Genomic DNA, 12823 nt, shown 5'->3' with positions numbered 1-12823 from the left:
TTTTCAGCAATTTAAGATTTTCAGAAACAAACTCATTTCTGTCGCAAATAGTTTTAATTCTGTTAATTTCATTAATTAAGGTATTAGGAAAAATGGAAATACTTTATCGAAATATTTGAACTCCATGAAATCAAACGATTAACATGGAATTTAAAGGAAAGTCTTTTATCATAAAGATCAATAAGAACTACATTGTCTAGTATAGAAGAGAAACGTTCAGAACGAGGATATCAGTTTGTTTGATATTATCGTTGGTGTGAATAAGTTCTAAATCAGGAGGATAGATATTTTTGGAATCATTATAAAAGGTATGATAGTTGAAAATAATGAGGTCATCAACGTATCTGAAAGCTTACGATTTGTAAATGTAAATTTATTCGAGGTTTGCTATTCAATTCCAGTTTTTTTTTCCAGGTTACCACTGCACTTATACAGGTTAATTATTTTGTCCCATTGTGTTTAATTTGTTCATTCTTTGTCTCTTGGGGAAGGTAGCATGTTTTTGGGACCTTCCCTCGTGCTACATAGAAAGGACCTTGTGAATTAAGGGGCTGGACTTTCCCCTGACGACATATCAATCCTTGCATTTTGTCTCCTGTCTTTTGGTCCTGCCCAACATCATAGAATGATTAAGCTGAGATCAAAACCGTATGACCATGAACAGTTATCAAATTGTTTTTTAGAACGTATTTGTTCTGTTTATGACCTAAAGCTGTTTATAGTCCTTCGGATGAAAAAGTCTTAAGATTTCCTTTTTTTAATTTAGAATACGCAAGCTCAGTCCAGATGGTGAACTTCTCCATTTTGCTGGTAAAGAAGACGGATGTCTGTGCGAGTGGCAAAACTGTACGTGTGCAGTGGAAGATGAAGGATTTCTAGCCATGGATACAAAGCTGTTCGCCGTATCATCATTAACCGTTACTAGCGATGGTGTTGTTCATATCGCTGATCAAGGAAGCCTGAGAATTTTGTCTACAATACCGTATTTGCCCCAGCCAGACGAGCAGTTTGAATTTCAGATTGCATATCCTGATAATCACGAAGTCTATGTTTTCAATAAATATGGACAACACTCTGTTACACGCAGCATACTAACAGGAAAAACTGTTTATACTTTCTTATACAATGTTAATACGAGCTTTGGAAAATTGAATGCAGTTACAGATGCATCGGGAAATAAAGTATCCTTCCTTCGAGACTCTGGTAACAGCTTACATACCATCGAAACAGCAAGGGGAACAAAATGCAGAGTGCAAGTGACGAAGCAAGGATTGCTTGAAACCATAGTCGACCCTGATAGTTTAGAGATCAAATTTCAGTACGACACAATGGGACTCTTAACCAGTCGATCAGATGCTGCTGGTCGATCCTTTTTTTATGTGTACGATGAAAATGGAAGGATGACTGATGTTGTCAAACCAAGTGGACAAGTCACAAAGCTTTCTTTCGATCTCAGTCCGGAGGGTGCATCTGTCTTCTCTCACACTGAAGAAAGAGAGAGCCAGTTAGTTGTCAAAGTCAAGGGTACAACAGTTATATCTACACAAAGTAAGCACATTTACTCACTTATTTCAAAATACATCTACAAGAACACAATACACGAATATGAAACAAGTTCCCCCTCATGAGGGATCTTGTTGTTTCATATTCGTGCATCATACGATGTTATTTTTAAATTTAAAACAAAATCTTCGTTATTACATTAAAAACGCATCTCCTCCTATTGACGTCAAATATAATTTTTAATCAACAATCGTTGCAGAAAACAAAACATTAAGCGAAATAAGTATTTTTCGCTTTCACTTCAAACATTGGAAGTTTCATGATAAATTGGTACATAGTTTTTACGTACACAACTTTAGCTAGCAGATCAAATGCCTGAATTACGGGTTGAATTATAATTTGCAAGAACTCTTGCTGACATAAAAGAAGAGTAGAGTAAATAAACACCTGTTTGTGAAAGGTGCAAAACCATGAAGCAAAAGCATCATAGTTGAATGAAATTTAATACACAGTTGAGTGGTAATGGTACAAATAAATGATTGCATTTTCAAACCAAACAAACAATAAAAAGAGATAGAAAATAGTATTTTGTGTGGCCACCACGCGCCGCAATAAGAGTTGCTACACGACTTGGCATGGAGTGAAACAAAGTTTAAATATCTGCCTGCGGAAGATTATTCCATATTGTTTGTATGCGCAATCAAAGTTTGTCTGTCGAAGCAACAGGACGAGGATCACGAGCGAGACGCCGCCCCACGAAATCCCACACATGTTCAATCGGTGACATATCCGGGGAATATTCAGGCCAAAGAAGAAACTGTACCTGCTGCGAATCAAGGTAGGATTTGACAGTCCAGGCGACATTAGGGCATTATCCTCCTGGAATACAGCCCCTGACAATCCTTGCAGGAAAGGAATAGCTTGGGGCTGTAAAAATTCGTTTATGTATCGGGTACTGTTCAAATTTCCCACAATTCGTAGCACCTGTGATCGTCCATGATATGCTATGGCACCCCAGACCATAACTCCGGGCGTTCATCCACTATGGCGTTCGATAATGCACTCCGGAATGTGCCGTTCACCGGCATAGTGCCTGACACGAATTCGGCCATCATGGTGCCACAAATTGAAGCGAGATTTGTCAGAAAAGACGACCTGCGGCCAATCAGCACGCCAGCTCCAATGCAGATTGGCCCATTGTAGCCGCAGACGGCGATGGTTTTGCGCAAAAGGAATACTGTACAAAGGAATCCTTGCGCGCAGCCCACGCTGCAACAGACGTCTCCGAATTGATGAAGCACACAATGAAACAACTGTAGCTGTTGACCACTGTGCTGCCAATTGTCTAGAAGAAGCTGTGCGGGCCGTCAGCGCCATAAGCACCAGGTGTCTGTCATCGCGAGTTGACGTCACATTTCGGGGTCCACTTCTGGATGTCCGAGCTGTCCGATCCTTGTCCGTCCACTGCTTCCAAACACGCATGATTGTGCTGCTGTTACGCTGCACACGAGCGGCTACTGCACGATAAGACAATCCAGCTTCACGAAGGCCGACGATTCTGCCCCGTTCAAACTCCGAAATTTGCTCAAATTTCGCTTTCTTTTGTCGAAGAGGCATAGTAAAGATTACGTTAACGTTTACTCTAGCATATAACTACCGATAATCATACACGCCTCGCTACAGCTGTCTATTTATATTCGGTTCGATCCGCCGTTCAGAGGGCGCTGCTCAGCATACGCATGCGCTACCGGTCTGCAATTCTAATCATTTGCATATCATGTCCTACTTTACATTTCCTGCAATTTTCAGCTCACTCGCGTAAGTCCTTCTTGGTGTTGCAATTTTCACAAACAGGAGTGTAAAAAGTTCACCTCCCTGCGATAAGCTAAAACATTTAAAATTGCGTTAAAACTTCAAAAATAGCTTACAAATTGCAGGCGCGTGTTTCGGGGTTATAAGACACTCCTTTTACCTTGTAAAAGGTTGTCATGCGATGCAAAAAAAGAAATTATGGATAAAAATAAATAACACAATTAGCTTTTTAGTCCACAAATTAGAAAAGTTAAAACTGGTCAAAAAATACTATTATTTGTTTCAGAAATGAAATTCAGAATGAATTTTAAAAATGCAGTATGAATACATGATGAAAAAAAAGTTTTTGTAATCATAATTTGCTCTACATCGAGTACCCTCTGATTTATTGAAATCTTAGTATTGTTACCATGGTAGTAATTATACATAAGTATATACAGTAAACTCCCGATTATCCGCGGAATAGAGTGGCAAGATAACCGCGGATAAGCGAAAACGATAATGGGTAAAAAACGATACTACTGTATACAATAGCTAAAAATGTGAATAAAACTATATATTTAAGTTAAAGCTAAAAACATTGCTACATTGCGTCTACTAACATTGAATGTAAAAAAAAAGTATAAGCATGTAAAAGCTAAAAACGAACAGTAACACAATCATAAGTTTAAAAAACATTTAATGACCGTTAAAAGACCCGCGGATAATCCGACCGCTGATAATCGGGAGTTTACTGTAGATATGTTACGGTCGCGGGTTGAGCTGTTTTTCGACCTGCTGCGTTCCAAACTGCTTTGTAACTTCTGAAAAGTCGTGGCGTTGGCACTAAATGCTTGATTACTTTATAGGAAACACTTGATTTACACATTGAGTTTTGCTCATTAAATCAACGGTAGAATCGCCTATTTACCCATTTGTTCTTTAATTTAAAATTAAGTATTTTGAATTGAGTTGACAATGTTAAATTTTAAAAAGAAATCTATTTTTCCAATTAATAAACTGATTGAACTTCGTATTTCGTAAAAATCAAAAACTCTTATCGCCGCATTAGACTTTTTTTTTACCGTTGTCCGTTTAAAAGAAAACTATCTTTCTGACTGGGAGCTGTCAGCCTAATTGGGGAGTTCGATAAGAATTGTCCTGTTTCAAACATGAGATAAAGTTAATTACACGAACCAAATCCTCCCTGCAGCAAAGAGAATAAAATGTTTATAGAAGCAGTTATTATAGTCCTGATGAATGCAACAAACATTATAATGAGCAATCTAGATTTTCAAGCAAAGAAAAAAATCGGTCTTATCAGTAAACGCTTTCAAGCAATTTGTAACTCTTAAAGGAAAGATTTTTAGTTTATTTCTAAGAGATATCATAGGTTTTTAAGTAAAAATGTGTATACTAGCGAGTTTGATTTCCCCACGGTATCATTAAAAGTGGCAATTTTTAAGAGCAATGTTTACAGCTATTTGAGTTAAAAATAATAAAAAAGTTAAATGCATTAAAGAGAGAGAGAGAGAGAAACCCATTAGAGAGAGAGTTTTTCTTGCATTAATGAAATGTTCATTTAATTTTTCCTTTAATTTTCTCTTCCTTGCAATGAGCTTAAAATTTATGTTTTCATCCTAATACATGTAATCATTAATTATTTTTAGGATCTGGTGGTAATTTTGACGTCGTCAAAGAGCTTCTTAAAATAACTCGGATTGCTTTATAAAAAACATTTTGCACTTGATTTCACAAAACGCCTTAAAGGAAAAGATAAAAAAAATCCCTTCAACAAAAAATGTATTTAAATGCTTAAAAAGAAAAACTAGTATAACTAATCAACTAACACCGCTCAGGAGGTTATTTCCGGTCTATTTGCTTTAAAATAATTGCAGTTGGACTTCACTGAATTATAATGAAAATTGTGTTAATTCCAGTCTCGTTTGATTAGGTTTTAATAATATTACTTGCTTTAATGTCACATTATTAAAAAAAAAATTATTTTTTGTTTAAAAAATTGAACGAAATTACGTTTCATTTTAAAAGAAATAATATTAACGTTGCAAAATCACTAACTTATTTATGGATATATTATGATACTTAAACAGAAGTTTCATTTGTTCACACAACAGGTGGAGTCGCTATTCAGTCCACACTTCATCAGGATGGAGCTATTGAAGTTGAAACACCATGGCATGTCGGTTTAGTTTGGGAGCCAGCTTCACATTACGTGCTTCAGGAAATGTTACCCGTGCAGGCTGGAATGTTTCCTTTGCCAGTCAAACAAACCACTTACGTAGGCATGGAGCCTGCTAATACCGTCGAATGGAGATACGATGTTAAATACAACCGAAAAGAGAGATCTCGGGTAGAAAGAAGTATTTCTGCTGTAGAAAGAGTGTTGATGGTGAGTAGATACGTGTATTAAAATTTATAAAATCATTTTTCAACAATCACATTCACGTGGTTTCAAATATGCAAGAGGTTATCGTTCACATTTAAAAACAATAGGAAATAATGTTTCTATGTGCGTACCGTTTAATTTATGTACAGACGAGCTCATGGAAAAGTAATGCGTTTCATTTGGGACACACTGTAAAGCAAGGCAATTCGCAGAAGTTCCATTGAGTCAATGATCTCAAATTAAAAACGAGTTCCACATACTCCAGGTAGAACGTGTAGAAAATAGGTAGAAATCACGAACATTGACCGGAAATAATATATAACGTTTCGAAATTTCCTTACAGTGTACTTAATATTATAAGTCCGTGCAAAAACTTATGAAATATTAAATATTTCAACGCACTTTATATATTATAACTTGAACCGCAATATTTTCTTTAAGACAAATTTCAACACAACAGTACGGTGCAAGACAGAAACATTTTGGTACCAGACTTTTGTTTTGAATTAATCAGTATGAAATAAATATTAGCGGTATTATTTAAATTTTGATTTCCATCTAAAGGGCACGTCCATGAAACTAGGGACATCATAGTAAAAAAAAAAACTTCTTTGTATCAGTATTTTTTTTCTTTCACATGAGGTAAAAAAGACTTTTTTTTATAAAACTATGCGAAAAAAGTTATTAACACATTTTTTGTAAGTTTTATAGGTGAATTTTGACAACACTACTCAGTGCCCATGTGTCGTTTCAAAGCGGTTCTAAAAGTTAATCTTTTTTTTTTTCACTTAGGAAATTAATTTTTATGTCTAGAATCTTATTTTTTTACTGAAATTTAGTTTAAATAGGAAGAGATTAGACCAACAAAAACCATTAAGCTATTATAACTGTCTTATAACAGTTGTTTTTAAACTAGGCCTCATACTAATGTAACATCAGTCACAAAATTGTATGAAAGTGTGCATTGCTTAAACAAAAACAAACTCAAGTTTATAAAAAGTCGTATTATCTTCATTTAAGATGATATCTTTAACATTAATCCCTTAAATATTTAGAACTAGTTGAATTTAATTATTTAAAACTTACTTAAAATATCTAACATCAGTCACAATAACATCAGTTACATTTCTCTTTTCTTTAATGAGCGCCAAACAAATTGCATAAATGGCATTGACTGTTGCAGAAAGGCAAAAAAGGAGGCGAGATAAATTAAGAAATCAAGGTAAACATGAAAATTAGAAAAGGTAAAACAAAGTAGAAGCTAAAAAGAGCGGTTGATAAAAAATAAATAAAATAATTTTTAATATCTTAGCATAATTACCAAAGTTAGTTCAGAATAATATTAAAAGAGAAATTAGGTGAAGAACTAGTACAAGATTAGAAAACATTTTAAGTGTTGAAGTCCCAAGCTTAAATTTAGCAACTGCATTATCCTCTTTTAAGTAATGAAACCTTGGTAAAATCTGACTGCAACTGGAGAACGGGTTCTTGAAGAATATGACAAACAACTGTATCACGAGAAATTAGATGCATTGAAATTGAAAACTAGGAGTATTTAGTAACTGTCAAGATTCAAGCTGTAAAACATTGGAAATAACCTGTCAATGTAGATGAAATTTATTATTCACATGAGAAAGGAATAAAATATTTAGCGAAATAGATGTAGTAAATGCAAGAGGGCTTTTCATTTCATGAAATGCATCAAAAATATAACTTTGAAAACTTTATTAATGTACTTTTCTTGTATTTTAAATACAATTTAACGATTTGAAACAGAACATATACTAATTTTATTTTCAAGGAGAAATAATTTATAATTGCAGCAATGTATTTTAAATGTACAGTCACAAAATGTTATCAGTCACAAAATCTTTGCATCATCGGTCACGGGGTTTAAATAATTTTACTACTTTCAGTTTTTAAGTTTTTTCAATAAAACAAAGTGTTTTTATCAAGTCTAAAATCTCTATTTTAAGGGGAAGAAATCTGTTTAGATTTTACGTTATTAGTTTGAAGAGAATTTCAAATTATATACAAGTCACTTTTTTCAATGCCTCTTCTGCGTAACATCAGTCACGTTTTTTATTCCCCTTAATTCCATACAAAAAAAAATCCTCAAGCCTGAAAACAAGTGTGGTGGCAGTGATGTACCATGCACTGATATTTTACATCAATTACAGAAGAAACAAAATTTAATTTCAAGACAGTGCTGAATTTATAAGTCAAAAATTGAGTCAAATTATAACGACAGTCGCCGTGGACAGATCCTGATGCATTTAATCACATTGTAAACATGAGATAAATTTTCAGCAGGAAGTGTTTTCTTTCTGTTTTAAATACTTAAGATATAAAATATTTGGTTTATTCTGATAGTAAAATTACGTCTTTACTTTTGTATTTTACCAAATTCTTAGTTTTCTCATGCATAGATTGTGTAAAATATGTTTTGATTATGCTTGCAATAAATACTCAAGTTGTTTTATTTTAAATTCAGATATTTAAAAGTTATGAAAAACTGATACTAAATTGCAGCAGCACTTAACGAATTCCTCTTTAAAGTCAATGTTCTACGTAAAATGAAGTTATAGAGATGATCAAAGCATTAATATGATTTTCAGAAAATTTCCGAAAATATTTTCTACAGAAAAATTTCTTGCAAATGAGGTCAGCAGAAACATATGAATAATTTTGTACTCTAAAAATTAAAATAGTCCGTCGTTGGCTACCTTATCCTAAAAAATAAGCTTTTTAAATCTACGACGGACAAGGGAACAGCCAAATAAATAATAGCCAAGACATATATAATTAAATGTATCAAACGTAATATTATATCCATTTCTTTTTAATTTAGCGTTTTTTTAAATTTAGGAAGCAATCTTATGACCTTGCCGATAACATTTAGCTGAAGGAAAATCGCTTCACAGGCATATCTTTATAACTACTAAAAACGTTGTAACAGAGTACGGAAAACTAGAAAAGTAAGATCTTAATAATTATATATACAGTTAAACTGAGTCTAAGGTTGCATTTTAATTTCGATCAACGTGATTAAAAAACATAAATATTAATACATTGGAGGGGAATCATTTTTATCTAGACTTCTCTGTTATTCACAACTTCCCATATTTGGAAGCGATAACAAGTTCCTGGATATCTACGGCTTGACTTTACTGTAAAATTGAAGCTGTTTACTTTGTCAGCCTGTAAAATGCATTTTTCGGACCCTACGAAAGGATTTTTGGTATAATTATAAATTTCAATATAAAAATTTGAACAGCAGGCAGAACAAAAACGCATTTCTGTTGTTACTCTGCCAAATCGATCATTTTCTACAGGTCAGACGGTATTGATATCTAAGATTAATGAAATATATTTCGACGAATATGTATTTTATCGCACTTGATTTATAGAACAGTGTTTATTTCTTTATTTTACATTGCTACTGTTTAACATTCTTTTTTCGTATGCTCTATAGAATCATTTTTTTAATGGACTTAATATAAAAGTTGTTGTTTACTTTTTGTGGTTGATGCTTCCATATTAATATGACTAAATGACTTAACTTCTGTAGTGGTTAGTTCGTTCAGCCCCTTTTTTTTGCAGTGCTCACATTGTGTAATAACAGCATTCAAATAAAAAGTTTCAATTGGGCCATAACTTTAAGTATTTTTACTATAGTACTTTTTTTATTCAGGTTTGAATTTCATTTTTTTCCGAGTCCGAGCTTTTTTAATTTGCGGTGTTTTCAATCGATGGTTTTTGTTTTTCAGTGTAAATCAGGAAAGCTATTGTCAAGAAGTTTCACTATTAGATATATGAGGTTGAGTTGAGTAAAAACGCTGTAAGTCAAAATTAAAACTAATTAATAAATACCATATATGAAACTTTTTCGACTGTCGACTTGAATTTATGCAGAACACAAAATTATTCATCAAATTTTTGAGCACAGTATAACCAAAAAAAAAACGAAACAGCTTTGTGGTCAATACCTACTATTTTATGAACTATTTTTATGTTTTGGAAAATTATCTGGTAAAATAAGGCTCAAAAAAAAAAAAAGATAACTTATCACAATTGCTTAAGTGATGATGAAAGATGAGAATATTTAGTAAGGTTATTGAGAGTGTGGACTATTTTGTTTCATTAAATTAAGCATTTCATTTGCATTCATGACGTCTATTACTATTTATTTTCAGGCGAACGATGTTCAGTACTTGTCTATGGAATATGACTGGGTGGCAGCCCGCGAAATACTTTATAACAGTTCTAGAAGACCATTTCTAGTCATTCAGTATGATGGCTTCACTCGCCCAATCCAATGGTTGCCGACAGAAACGCGTCTTCCGTTAAATGTCATGTACGACAGACTAGGTCGCTTATCCGGATGGCAGCAAGGATCTCTTTCTGAAAGCTTTGGATATGATCGAATGAGCCATCTTGCAGAAATCAAATACCCAGATGGATCAGCTATGCGATTCAGCTATGATGGCAAGACAATGGTGAGACCTACATACTTCCAGTCTGATTTATGAGGGAAAATGTTGCTTGTTTAGTTCGGAAGAGTGTTTTAGAGTATTCATTGGTCCATTATTATGCGCATTAATTCATTTTAAAAAACCCAGCAGATTATATTAAGAATTACCGTTTTAAATTGCTTACAAATCTTACTTTTTCTTCTGATTCTTTGTAACCCAGCAGCAACCTATAGGAGAGAGACTTTTACCTTTGGAACTCTTGTCATATTTTAATTTTTAATGTCAATTATTTGAATTAAATTTAAAATCATTAAAATACCCCACATACTTCTGTACAATATATATATTTTTAAGTCAGGCAGTTTGAAAATAAAATATTGCCAGCCATTTAAAGTACCAAGCTGTCCCAATAAACAACTTCCCATTGTACCTTGGGACACATCCTGTAATACTATGGAAAAATCTAAAGAATTCAAACAGCCATATAGTTGAACCACTTTTGCACCAGAAAACAAAAAAAATCTATATATATATATTTTCAAGGTAGTGAATTAAATCATGAATAATTAATTGTGAATTATGAATTATTATCTAACATTAAATGTGTTTAAAAGACTACATATACTTAGAACATTGTTCCATATTCCTAAACATATGTTAGTAATTAAGAACCATGTATATGTTATACCTTGAAACGTGTCTTAACGTACAAAATGTTTGGCTGTCCCAAGGTACAATCACCACGTGGTTTAGGAAAAACCAAAATAATGGTCAATCTAGATGCACCATCATTATCTTCTCATAAGCAAAATATTTAAAGAACGTCTCTTTTATAACAAAGTAAAACTCTTTTGATTAAATATACAAACACAAAGACAGAAAACCAAATAAAAATGAAGAAAATATTTACTTTGGAGTCTTGAAATTTTCTTTCTCTCACAAATTTTTTTACTCATTTGATGCTGATTTTTACTATGACGCCTTTTAGTGGTAGAGGTTACTATTAGTGATTACAAAAACATGGCAGCTAAAAATAGATTCTGAAAAATTAGCAGTGTCCCAAGGTACAACACTGTCCCCTATGCAAAGAAACTTCGGTGTGTAAAAATATTTGTGAATTGTTAATTAGTTGCAAGCAATCTGGTTTTTATAAAGAAAAAAATATGTTTGTAATGTCGTTTTGTGTGTGTGTGTGTGTGTGTTTTTTTTTTTTTTTTTTGCTTCAAAACTAACATAATATTTAAGAGCAGTTTAAACACAAGTAAAGACGATAAGAAATATTCTTCGTTTTAGTATTATTTAAAAACGTACTGCAATTTATAAAATAAGCGATATGTTACTTCCAATTGCTTTTCTTACTATAGCAAGGTATTTTTTCCTAGGAAAAATTCAAAATACGTATATTATGCTATAAATATATGTCACTATATGTTTAAAAATATCAAAAACTGGGTAACATGATAGATTTTGTTTCAAAACTAACATAATATTTAAGAGCAGTTTAAACACAAGTAAAGACGATAAGAAATATTCTTCGTTTTAGTATTATTTAAAAACGTACTGCAATTTATAAAATAAGCGATATGTTACTTCCAATTGCTTTTCTTACTATAGCAAGGTATTTTTTCCTAGGAAAAATTCAAAATACGTATATTATGCTATAAATATATGTCACTATATGTTTAAAAATATCAAAAACTGGGTAACATGAAGATTTTGTTTCAGTATTGTAATTTATGTTCTTTTGACAAAACAAGGTAAAGAAATATTTTTTTTCCGTCTTGAATTATCTCTGTAGCCATATTTTTATAAACTGGAGTCTTCCGTTTTCTAACTCGTCCTTTTTTAGGCAAAGTTCAATTTATATAACCCTCACCGAAAGTAATTTCAACCGTTAAGTTTTGACTATCAAAAGTATCCACCAGATTTAAGCGCCATTCTTTTAAATTTTTAGAAAATTATTAAATAAGTAAAACTTACCTTTTCTTATAAACAGTCTCATGAATGACTAAAACGACAACAACGAGTAATTTGGAATTAGAACAAATCGTTAAAGCCCGGAAAACAAAAGTTCTGAATGCCGCTAATTTTTGTTGAGGGGGATGAACAGATAATTTATGTGGGGGAAGAGTGACAGCAAAGGGTTTACGGAAAACAGTATTGATAAAAACGATTTGTTCTAATTCCAATTTACTCGCTGCAGAATTGAATTATTAAAAGTGTTGCATTGGATCGGGGGTTTACAATTGGCATCATTGACACCTTACACAGGAAACTTATCAATTTAACTAATAAAAACCAAGCACTGGCTAAGATGAATTATTCTAATTTGGTTGTTTAACCCTTTTTCCAAGAATCAGTCTTCAAATCACAAGAATTTTAAAAAAGTTTAATTTTTCGGTTGCATTTTCCCCTATCAACAAACTTAAATTTTCGCAACTAAAACACCCGGTTCCGGACTTTGACCGATGAGGCATTTATAGTATTTCTTGTCAGTGTCAAATGACATACATTGGACAGACCCGACGTTCTCTTAAATTTCGTATTAAGAAACATGAAAATTATGTCAAGAAGCAAGATTTAAAACGTTCCTCGATTGCACAACACTGTTGGTCTTTCAATCATATTTTCGGTTTTTCTTATGCCA

The 12823-nt window shown here is 32.8% G+C and overlaps 1 protein-coding gene across 1 annotated transcript in view; it reads left to right on the top strand.

The window, feature by feature from the left end:
- LOC129218177 (teneurin-m-like) overlaps positions 1-12823 on the top strand; it is a 116889-nt gene that overhangs the window by 86438 nt on the left and 17628 nt on the right. Inside the window, exons 9-11 of the mRNA XM_054852395.1 lie at positions 767-1548; positions 5430-5704; positions 9898-10200. Coding sequence (XP_054708370.1) covers positions 767-1548; positions 5430-5704; positions 9898-10200 — 1360 coding nt within the window. The remainder of the gene's footprint in view (positions 1-766; positions 1549-5429; positions 5705-9897; positions 10201-12823) is intronic.

Source organism: Uloborus diversus, chromosome 3 (assembly GCF_026930045.1).
Source record: "Uloborus diversus isolate 005 chromosome 3, Udiv.v.3.1, whole genome shotgun sequence".
Classification (NCBI taxonomy): Eukaryota; Metazoa; Arthropoda; class Arachnida; order Araneae; family Uloboridae; genus Uloborus; species Uloborus diversus.
Note: the sequence above shows the minus strand (reverse complement) of the source record. Positions and strands in the feature narration are given on the sequence as shown.